Consider the following 11,907-nt stretch of genomic DNA (forward strand, 5'->3'; position numbering starts at 1 on the left):
GTGCTGCCGGAATCTCCCGTCCATTCGGGACCCGTGGCTTGGGTCCCCAGTCCGAGGTCGGCGGCGAGGGTCGCCGCGTTAAAGAGGCCACGGAGGCGAGTAAAGAGGCGGAGAAGGAATATGTTGGAGTGGGGTCCACGTCCCGCGCCAGAGCCGCCACCGTGGACAGACACCCAACCTGACTCTCCCCTATAGGTTTAGGTTTTGCAGCCGGAGTCCGCACCTTTGGGGGGGTACTGTCATGTTCTGACCACACCTTTGGGGGAGGGGGTACTGTCACGCCCTGACCACACCTTTGGGGTGGGGGGTACTGTCATGTTCTGACCTTAGTTCTTTTATTATGTCTTTGTGTTAGTATGGTCAGGGCGTGAGTTGGGTGGGTTGTCTTTTATTATGTCTTTGTTTTAGTATGGTCAGGTTGAGTTGGGTCTTTGTGTTAGTTGTCTTTTATTATATCTTTGTGTTAGTATGGTCAGGGCGTGAGTTGGGTGGGTTCTCTGTAGCTCAGTTGGTAGAGCATGGCGCTTGTAACGCCAGGGTAGTGGGTTCGATCCCGGGACCACCCATACGTAGAATGTATGCACACATGACTGTAAGTCGCTTTGGATAAAAGTCTGCTAAATGCTAAATGGGTTGTCATATATTATTATTATTATATTATTGTCTTTTATTATGTCTTTGTTTTAGTATGGTCAGGGAGTTGGGTGGGTTGTCTTTTATTATGTCTTTGTTTTAGTATGGTCAGGGCGTGAGTTGGGTGGGTTGTCTTTTATTATGTCTTTGTTTTAGTATGGTCAGGGAGTTGGGTGGGTTGTCTTTTATTATGTCTTTGTTTTAGTATGATCAGGGCGTGAGTTGGGTGGGTTGTCTTTTATTATGTCTTTGTGTTAGTATGGTCAGGGCGTGAGTTGGGTGGGTTGTCTTTTATTATGTCTTTGTTTTAGTATGATCAGGGCGTGAGTTGGGTGGGTGGGTGTCTATGTTAGTTTTTCAATGATTTGCTATTTCTGTGTTTGGCCTGGTATGGTTCTCAATCAGAGGCAGCTGTCAATCAGACCGATTGTCTCTTCAAATTAACATTCAACCTACATGTTTTAGTTGGCAAATAGCCATCTATCTTCAAACTACTCTGTACTCAATGAGCCATCTTCAAACTCATTCAGACATTTTCAAACTACTCCCCTTCGTTAACATACACACCCAGACGCACACTAGCGCCATACCTGCAACAGGGCCGATGTCCGACACGTCTGATCTGATGAGATTGGAATGGGGAAATCTGTTACCCAGTTCCATCCAGTTACTGTGACTGTAGAAGTCCTGAAAACATAAGAATGACATGTTGTTTAATATAGTGTTATGACAAAGGCCATGTTATTAATTTATTAACGAGAATAAAACATTTTTAAATGCTTTTAGCAAAACTAATATTTCATCAAAAGCAGTCTCTCTTGTCTTGTGGAGTAAGGAGATCATGCAAACCATCTAAATCACCTGTAAAGTGTGTAAAATGTCTCCCAGCTTCTGTCTTGCTGCCTCAAAGTTCCCTTGCTTGATGCTGGCTTTGACAGAGGTCATTCCATCTTTGATGAGTTTCCACCCCTCGGTGAATCTCTCCCCATCAAAGTGGTATTCTTCATTGAACAGGTGACGGAAGTCGACTCCGGCATTTCTCCAGGTGACGTCTGATATGGCACTCTGGAAACTCTTAGCAGAGCCTGATGAGGAGCAGGCTAGAGCCAGAGACTCTGCAGTCAGTGGTCCGGGCTACACACACACACACACACACACACACACACACACACACACACACACACACACACACACACACACACACACACACACACACACATTTTAATAATTAATACATTATTCAACTATACTATATACTGTACTACATTATAAAACATAACACCAATACTTTCTTTAAAATTATTAATGAATTAAAATGATAAATATAAAACAGTGACAGTATATGAGTCTGATGTGGTTTTTAGTTATGTGGCTTTAGTTTACCTACCGGCAGAGTGAAGTCTCTTCCCTCAACCGAGGCCAGTTGCATGCACACCTTCGCCGTGGTCTGTAAGATGGCTTCCCTGGTGATCTCCAGGTGGTCCATGGAGCTGCCTGAGAAGAGCACCAGGAATCCCTGGACCCCTGTCTGCAAGAGGAGGAGAGAGACAACGGCCAGGACTGATGACATCATAAACCTGTCTTTGGGATGGAGAGGACAGTCAACATGACTTATCATAATATTATAGTTTAATCATACAGTGCCTTCAGAAAGTTTTCACAACCCTTGACCACATTTTGTTTTCTTACAACCTGAATTTAGGGATGGATAAAATTAGATTTCTTGCCATTGACTTAACACAGACAATTCCCCATAATGTCAAAGTGGATTTTTTTAAAACATATAATTTATTCAACACCTTTTTTAGGGTGTTATTATTTTATGTATTGTATTATTATTCATTTATGCCTAAATAAGTTCATGATTAAACATGTGCTTAACAAGTCTCATGTGTTGCAATAATAGTGTTTAACATGATTTTTTGAATGACTACCTCATCTCTGTACCCGACGCATACAATTATCTGTAAGGTCCCTCAGTCGAGCAATGAGATTCACACACAGATTCAACCACAAAGGACCAGGGAGGTTTTCAAATGCTTCGCAAAGAAGGGTATATATTGGTAGATGGGTATACATTTAAAAAAAGAAGACATTGAATATCCCTTTGAGCAAAGTGAAGTTATTAATTACACTTTGGATGATGTATCAATACACCCAGTCATTACAAAGATACAGACGTCCTTCCTAACTCAGTTGCCAGAGAGGAAGGAAACTGCTCAAGGATTTCACCATGAGACCAATGGTGACTTAAAAACAGTTACAGAGTTTAATGGCTGTGATAGGAGAAAATGGCTCAACAACATTGTAGTTACTACACAATACTAACCTAATTGACAGAGTGTAACGAAGGAAGCCTGTACAGAATAAAAATACTCCAAAACATGCATGCTGTTTGCAAAAAGGCACTAAAGTTATACAGCACAAAATGTGAGAAAGCAATTCAATACAACACATTACTGAGTAATGCTTAGTGTGCTTGAGCACAGGGACTATGGTGGTCTGCTTGAAACATCAGTATTATGGTACCATTCACCATATTTTCAATTATAGTGGTGGCTGCATCATGTTATGGGTAAGCTTGTGATCGTTAAGGACTGGGGGGGGGGGGTTTCAGGGTGGAAAAGAAACGGAATGGAGCTACGCACAGACAAAATCCTAAAAGAAAACCTGGTTGAGTCTGATTTCAGCAAGATACTGTGTCGTGCTCCGGGTGTCGTGGGTGTGGAGTCAAACGCAGGAGACAGAGAGTGCAATGCTGTGCTCTTTAAAATGCACCAACGCACCAACAGGGTCACAATAACAACGACCCCAAACACGGGGAATGAAAAATGCACGACCAGGAACTAACACGTTCCTCTACTACAGAGCCGAAGGTTACAATGAATAATCCCGCACAACAAACAGGCGGACCCGGCTGTCTAAAGAAGCCCAACTAATCATCACCAACAGGTGCTACCAATAAACATACAAGGAGGGGGAGGAAAGACAATCAGTGGCAGCTAATAGGCCGGTGACGACGACCGCCGAGCGCCACCCGACCGGGAAGGGAAGCCACCCTCGGTCGGACTCGTGACATACTGGGAGATTAATTCACCTTCAACAGGACAATAAACTAAAACACAAGGCCAAATCTACATTGGAGTTGGTCACCAAGAAGACAGTGAATGTTCCTGAGTTTCCGAGTTACAGGTTTGACTTAAATCTGCTTGAAAGTCTATGGTAAGACTTGAAAATGGTTGTCTAGCCATGATCAACAACCAATTGGACAGAGCTTGAAGAATTTTGACAAAAATAAATGGGCAAATATTGCACAATCCAGGCATGGAAAGCTCTTAGTGACTTACTCAGAAAGACTCACAGCTGCTTTCACTGCCAAAGTTGATCGTAAACATGTCAATTATATTCTAACTTCACAACAAATAACTGTTGGATAACTTCTAATTATGTTCTACATGGAATACAATAAATTCACTTTTCCTCAATAGAGTTTGAAATTACCCACAGCACTAGAATATGAGCCCATTTAAACTCTAAATATTAGCAAAATATAATATCCATTTATACACTGAAGGAGTCTTAATAAGCTTTAATTTGTGCAGCAAAGTATACCTTCCAAATGTGTTACAATGAGTCCATATGTGTTTCCAAGGACACCTGAGCTGTCACACCCAGACCCCACACAGTGCTCCTATCCGTTTCTTTCCAGCCTTCACAACTACTGCCCACGTGCCCTTATCAACCAAACAGCTCATTTGACTACAAAGATCAACAAACAGACCAGTGCCTACCTTGTTATGCCCCAGGATCAGACGTATGTCTCATATGAAGTGATATGATTCACACAGATGATGGGTCTCTTTATACAACACAACAAGGAAGTGCCGTGCCAACATGATTTACATGTAACCTTTCACTGTTGTCACCTGTTGCATTGACATGATATCTGTTGACAGTGGAAATATATTTTCATTGTTTCATTGTTCTTGTTCCTAAGAAGAGTCACAACTGCCATCAGGATCTTGTATGTTATTACATTAATGTTTCTTCTCTGCCAGTCAGTATGCTACTAGCCTGGTCCTACAGATGCTGTATCTTAATTTGATCATCCTGTTCTTGAAGGATTTTTTTCTGAATAGCAGGAAATGGAATATTCAAGGCTTATGAAGTATTTAATTTCCAATTTAAAATCTCAGACTTGATTTTCCCTTATGAAATATGTATCAACAAAAATATGTACCTTACCTTAAATATGTACCTTACAAAAAAATGACAAATTATAATCCACATAATAATGAACATTTCCTGTTGCTGCAGGATTATTTTCCTGCTGTGAGAAACTGGATCAAATTAACATGTGGTATCTTTAGGTCAGTACTGTATGTGTTTTAGCTAACGTCTGTTATTGCTGTTGAGGAGATGTATAAAGCACATACAACCAAAGCAACATGCAACTAGGTTGGTATTCTCTTGCTATGCTACCTCCTGTTAAAATGTGAACCTTTGCCGCAGTTGGAGGTGCTGAGCCTCAATCCTGACTAGTTTTAAATAAAAAAGACATCCCCACAGCATGATGCTGCCACCACCATGCTTCACCATTGGGATGGTGCCAGGTTTCCTCAAGATGTGACGCTTGGCATTCAGGCCAAAGAGGTCAATCTTGGTTTCATCAGACCAGATAATCTTGGTTCTCATGGTCTCAGAGTCTTCAGGTGTCTTTTGGCAAACTCCAAGGGGGCTGTCATGTGCCTTTTACTGAGGTTTGGCTTCTGTCTGGCCAATCTACCATAAAGGCCTGATTGGTAGAGTGCTGCAGAGATGGTTGTCCTTCTAGAAGTTTCTCCCATCTCCACAGACGAACTCCGGAGCTCTGTCAGAGTGACCATTAGGTTCTTGGTCATCACCCTGACCAAGGCCCTTCTCCCCGATTGCTTAGTTTGGCTGGGTGGCCAGCTGTAGAAAGAGTCTAGGTGGTTCCAAACTGCTTCAGTTTAAGATCTGTGCCTCGACACAATATAGACAAGTGTGTGCCTTTCCAAATCATGTCCAATCAATTGAATGTATCACAGGTGGACTCCAGTCAAGTTGTAGAAACATCTCAAGAATGATCAGTGGAAACAGGATGCACATGAGCTCAATTTCGAGTCTCATAGCAAAGGGTCTGAATACTTAAGTAAATAATGTATTTGGTTTTAGATCACAAAAAATCATGTTGTTTTGTGCCTTGTGTTTGTTAAGTAACCCGTCACCATCACATCTTTAGTGGTTTTTATGTAGTAATTTAATAGAAAATAACATGTGTAACATCAACTGGGCCAAGATAGAACTTTTACAACTGTCGGACATCTTCTAATTATGTTCTACATGGAATACAATAAATTCACTTTTCCTCAATATAGTTTGAAATTACACACAGCACTAGAATATGAGCCCATTTAAACTCTAAATATTAGCAAAATATAATATCCATTTATACACTGAAGGAGTCTTAATAAGCTTTAATTTGTGCAATTTAATTTGTGCAGCAAAGTATACCTTCCAAATGTGTTACAATGAGTCCATATGTGTTTCCAAGGACACCTGAGCTGTCACACCCAGACCCCACACAGTGCTCCTATCCGTTTCTTTCCAGCCTTCACAACTACTGCCCACGTGCCCTTATCAACCAAACAGCTCATTTGACTACCAAGATCAACAAACTGACCAGTGCCTACCTTGTTATGCCCCAGGATCAGAAGTATGTCTCCTATGAAGAGATATGATTCACACAGATGATGGGTCTCTTTATACAACACAACAAGGAAGTGCCGTGCCAACATGATCTACATTAAACCTTTCACTGTTGTCACCTGTTGCATTGACATGATATCTGTTGACAGTGGAAATATATTTTCATTGTTTCATTGTTCTTGTTCCTAAGAAGAGTCACAACTGCCATCAGGATCTTGTATGTTATTACATTAATGTTTCTTCTCTGCCAGTCAGTATGCTACTAGCCTGGTCCTACAGATGCTGTATCTTAATTTGATCATCCTGTTCTTGAAGGATTTTTTTCTGAATAGCAGGAAATGGAATATTCAAGGCTTATGAAGTATTTAATTTCCAATTTAAAATCTCAGACTTGATTTTCCCTTATGAAATATGTATCAACAAAAATATGTACCTTACCTTAAATATGTACCTTACAAAAAAAATGACAAATTATAATCCACATAATAATGAACATTTCCTGTTGCTGCAGGATTATTTTCCTGCTGTGAGAAACTGGATCAAATTAACATGTGGTATCTTTAGGTCAGTACTGTATGTGTTTTAGCTAACGTCTGTTATTGCTGTTGAGGAGATGTATAAAGCACATACAACCAAAGCAACATGCAACTAGGTTGGTATTCTCTTGCTATGCTACCTCCTGTTAAAATGTGAACCTTTGCCGCAGTTGGAGGTGCTGAGCCTCAATCCTGACTAGTTTTAAATAAAAAGACATCCCCACAGCATGATGCTGCCACCACCATGCTTCACCATTGGGATGGTGCCAGGTTTCCTCAAGATGTGACGCTTGGCATTCAGGCCAAAGAGGTCAATCTTGGTTTCATCAGACCAGATAATCTTGGTTCTCATGGTCTCAGAGTCTTCAGGTGTCTTTTGGCAAACTCCAAGGGGGCTGTCATGTGCCTTTTACTGAGGTTTGGCTTCTGTCTGGCCAATCTACCATAAAGGCCTGATTGGTAGAGTGCTGCAGAGATGGTTGTCCTTCTAGAAGTTTCTCCCATCTCCACAGACGAACTCCGGAGCTCTGTCAGAGTGACCATTAGGTTCTTGGTCATCACCCTGACCAAGGCCCTTCTCCCCCGATTGCTTAGTTTGGCCGGGTGGCCAGCTGTAGAAAGAGTCTAGGTGGTTCCAAACTGCTTCAGTTTAAGATCTGTGCCTCGACACAATATAGACAAGTGTGTGCCTTTCCAAATCATGTCCAATCAATTGAATGTATCACAGGTGGACTCCAGTCAAGTTGTAGAAACATCTCAAGAATGATCAGTGGAAACAGGATGCACATGAGCTCAATTTCGAGTCTCATAGCAAAGGGTCTGAATACTTAAGTAAATAATGTATTTGGTTTTAGATCACAAAAAATCATGTTGTTTTGTGCCTTGTGTTTGTTAAGTAACCCGTCACCATCACATCTTTAGTGGTTTTTATGTAGTAATTTAATAGAAAATAACATGTGTAACATCAACTGGGCCAAGATAGAACTTTTACAACTGTCGGACATCTTCTAATTATGTTCTACATGGAATACAATAAATTCACTTTTCCTCAATATAGTTTGAAATTACACACAGCACTAGAATATGAGCCCATTTAAACTCTAAATATTAGCAAAATATAATATCCATTTATACACTGAAGGAGTCTTAATAAGCTTTAATTTGTGCAATTTAATTTGTGCAGCAAAGTATACCTTCCAAATGTGTTACAATGAGTCCATATGTGTTTCCAAGGACACCTGAGCTGTCACACCCAGACCCCACACAGTGCTCCTATCCGTTTCTTTCCAGCCTTCACAACTACTGCCCACGTGCCCTTATCAACCAAACAGCTCATTTGACTACCAAGATCAACAAACTGACCAGTGCCTACCTTGTTATGCCCCAGGATCAGAAGTATGTCTCCTATGAAGAGATATGATTCACACAGATGATGGGTCTCTTTATACAACACAACAAGGAAGTGCCGTGCCAACATGATCTACATTAAACCTTTCACTGTTGTCACCTGTTGCATTGACATGATATCTGTTGACAGTGGAAATATATTTTCATTGTTTCATTGTTCTTGTTCCTAAGAAGAGTCACAACTGCCATCAGGATCTTGTATGTTATTACATTAATGTTTCTTCTCTGCCAGTCAGTATGCTACTAGCCTGGTCCTACAGATGCTGTATCTTAATTTGATCATCCTGTTCTTGAAGGATTTTTTTCTGAATAGCAGGAAATGGAATATTCAAGGCTTATGAAGTATTTAATTTCCAATTTAAAATCTCAGACTTGATTTTCCCTTATGAAATATGTATCAACAAAAATATGTACCTTACCTTAAATATGTACCTTACAAAAAAAATGACAAATTATAATCCACATAATAATGAACATTTCCTGTTGCTGCAGGATTATTTTCCTGCTGTGAGAAACTGGATCAAATTAACATGTGGTATCTTTAGGTCAGTACTGTATGTGTTTTAGCTAACGTCTGTTATTGCTGTTGAGGAGATGTATAAAGCACATACAACCAAAGCAACATGCAACTAGGTTGGTATTCTCTTGCTATGCTACCTCCTGTTAAAATGTGAACCTTTGCCGCAGTTGGAGGTGCTGAGCCTCAATCCTGACTAGTTTTAAATAAAAAAGACATCCCCACAGCATGATGCTGCCACCACCATGCTTCACCATTGGGATGGTGCCAGGTTTCCTCAAGATGTGACGCTTGGCATTCAGGCCAAAGAGGTCAATCTTGGTTTCATCAGACCAGATAATCTTGGTTCTCATGGTCTCAGAGTCTTCAGGTGTCTTTTGCAAACTCCAAGGGGGCTGTCATGTGCCTTTTACTGAGGTTTGGCTTCTGTCTGGCCAATCTACCATAAAGGCCTGATTGGTAGAGTGCTGCAGAGATGGTTGTCCTTCTAGAAGTTTCTCCCATCTCCACAGACGAACTCCGGAGCTCTGTCAGAGTGACCATTAGGTTCTTGGTCATCACCCTGACCAAGGCCCTTCTCCCCGATTGCTTAGTTTGGCTGGGTGGCCAGCTGTAGAAAGAGTCTAGGTGGTTCCAAACTGCTTCAGTTTAAGATCTGTGCCTCGACACAATATAGACAAGTGTGTGCCTTTCCAAATCATGTCCAATCATTTGAATGTATCACAGGTGGACTCCAGTCAAGTTGTAGAAACATCTCAAGAATGATCAGTGGAAACAGGAATGCACATGAGCTCAATTTCGAGTCTCATAGCAAAGGGTCTGAATACTTAAGTAAATAATGTATTTGGTTTTAGATCACAAAAAAACATGTTGTTTTGTGCCTTGTGTTTGTTAAGTAACCCGTCACCATCACATCTTTAGTGGTTTTTATGTAGTAATTTAATAGAAAATAACATGTGTAACATCAACTGGGCCAAGATAGAACTTTTACAACTGTCGGACATCTTCTAATTATGTTCTACATGGAATACAATAAATTCACTTTTCCTCAATATAGTTTGAAATTACACACAGCACTAGAATATGAGCCCATTTAAACTCTAAATATTAGCAAAATATAATATCCATTTATACACTGAAGGAGTCTTAATAAGCTTTAATTTGTGCAATTTAATTTGTGCAGCAAAGTATACCTTCCAAATGTGTTACAATGAGTCCATATGTGTTTCCAAGGACACCTGAGCTGTCACACCCAGACCCCACACAGTGCTCCTATCCGTTTCTTTCCAGCCTTCACAACTACTGCCCACGTGCCCTTATCAACCAAACAGCTCATTTGACTACCAAGATCAACAAACTGACCAGTGCCTACCTTGTTATGCCCCAGGATCAGAAGTATGTCTCCTATGAAGAGATATGATTCACACAGATGATGGGTCTCTTTATACAACACAACAAGGAAGTGCCGTGCCAACATGATTTACATGTAACCTTTCACTGTTGTCACCTGTTGCATTGACATGATATCTGTTTATGATCAATGGAAACAGAATGCACCTGAGATCAATTTCGAGTCTCGTAACAAAGGGTCTGAATTCTTATGTAAATAAGGTATTTCCGTTTTTTTATTTTTAATACATTTGCAAAATTTTAAATGTTTTGTCATTATGGGGTGTTGTGTGTAGATTGATGAGGATGTTACTAGTTCCTCCACTAACATAACTACTTCCTCCACTAACAGAAGAGAACTCATCAATTTTAAAATAAGGCTGTAAGGTAACAAAATGTGGATAAAGTCAAGGGGTCTGAATACTTTCCGAATGCACTGTATTTTCTTTTCTTATTTTCCCCTAAACCTCCCTCCCCTAATTGCAGTAAACTAATGGACAACAACCCTTAGGCTTCTACCTCCAGCTTATACATACTATACACTATATACATTTTACGGACACTGTATAATTTACAATAGTTATCTTTTGTTTGTTTTTAGTCCTCCCATCTATCTCTGAACACCATCCAGTTTAGATGTATTTTTGCCATATATTTTTTAACTGTGATGTTTCACAAAAGTTCTGAACCTTTTTATTCTCATAATTTCTATAGATTGTAAATATGAAGATACCATTTTTTGCTAAGATAATTATAATATTATTTATCGATTGACTATGACTTTTTAAATCACCCAGCAGTGTGATTTGCAGAGTTAGCTTCAGATAAATGTGGCAGTTCTTCAGCCAATTTTGGTCTTTAATGGCCGACAGACAAGGTCCTTACTTACCTTCCACTTGCCTCTTCCATTTCTGCAGTAATGCTGTAATTAGTCTGTTGTAATTTTGGGACATTTCCATATATTTTTGTTAGCTACATGTGTGACAAACCTCCACCAGTCCTATTTATGATATCATTTACAAAGATTATACCTTCTTTTAAATCCCAAAATGTTATATATATATTTTTTTTTTTATCAATTAGTATTTTTGAGTTTTACTATAAAATGTCTTTCTCATGAATTAAACTGATATTGCAGCCAACATTCTACCGTAATTGAAAGATTGTTATCTGAATAAAGGGGAAAAGGCCATTCTTGAACATGGGGTGAGACATTCTTACTAATCTGCTAGAGAAGCAGGAAGTGGCGTGTCACCATGACTTTCAAGAAACCTTTTTCACTGTCGTCATGTGTTGCTTTAGCATGATATCTTTTTACAGTGGAAATATCTTTGTTTTCATTGTTCTGGTTCATAAGAAGAGTCACATACAACTGCCATCAGGATCTTGTATGTTATTACATTGAGGTTTCTTCTCTGCCAGTCAGTATGCTACTAGCCTGGTCCTACAGATGCTGTATCGTAATTTGATCATCCTGTTGTTGCAGGAATTTTTCTGAACAGCAGGAAAGACAAACTTGTAGTGTATTCAAGGCTTCTAAAGTTTGTAATTTAAAATCTCAGACTTGATTTGACCTTACGAAATATGTATCAACCCCTACAAACAAATGTCAATTAATTATAATTCACATTTCCTGTTGCTGCAGGATTATTTTCCTGCTGTGAGAAATTGGGTCAAATTAAGATACAATATCTT

The 11,907-nt window shown here is 39.8% G+C and overlaps 1 protein-coding gene across 9 annotated transcripts; it reads right to left on the reverse strand.

The window, feature by feature from the left end:
• Positions 1 to 741: 741 nt before the first annotated feature.
• On the reverse strand, positions 742 to 10,360 carry LOC127933031 (von Willebrand factor A domain-containing protein 7-like). 9 transcript variants are annotated; one of them, XM_052529279.1, is made up of 6 exons: positions 10,196 to 10,353; positions 8,272 to 8,303; positions 6,348 to 6,379; positions 2,021 to 2,210; positions 1,495 to 1,767; positions 744 to 1,320 (listed from the first exon to the last, which is right to left on the reverse strand). In XM_052529279.1, the coding sequence occupies exons 4-6, from the start codon at positions 2,204 to 2,206 to the stop codon at positions 1,156 to 1,158; spliced, it is 624 nt and encodes a 207-aa protein (XP_052385239.1). In that variant the 5' UTR covers positions 2,207 to 2,210; positions 6,348 to 6,379; positions 8,272 to 8,303; positions 10,196 to 10,353; the 3' UTR covers positions 744 to 1,155. The 9 variants fall into 9 exon arrangements, with proteins under 9 accessions (XP_052385233.1, XP_052385239.1, XP_052385240.1 ...); XM_052529274.1 differs by having other exon boundaries at positions 745 to 1,320; positions 2,021 to 2,214; XM_052529280.1 differs by lacking the exon at positions 6,348 to 6,379.
• Positions 10,361 to 11,907: the final 1,547 nt, after the last annotated feature.

Source organism: Oncorhynchus keta, chromosome 11 (assembly GCF_023373465.1).
Source record: "Oncorhynchus keta strain PuntledgeMale-10-30-2019 chromosome 11, Oket_V2, whole genome shotgun sequence".
Lineage (NCBI taxonomy): Eukaryota > Metazoa > Chordata > Actinopteri > Salmoniformes > Salmonidae > Oncorhynchus > Oncorhynchus keta.

Coding starts and splice junctions, on each gene's coding strand:
- LOC127933031 (XM_052529273.1), bottom strand. CDS start 10,300: ATGTTGGCACGGCACTTCCTTGTTGTGTTGTATAAAGAGACCCATCAT. Junction 2,162..10,195: donor TGATCCTGGGGCATAACAAG/GTAGGCACTGGT, acceptor CTCCTCTTGCAG/ACAGGGGTCCAGGGATTCCT. Junction 1,321..1,494: donor ACATTTTACACACTTTACAG/GTGATTTAGATG, acceptor TTATGTTTTCAG/GACTTCTACAGTCACAGTAA.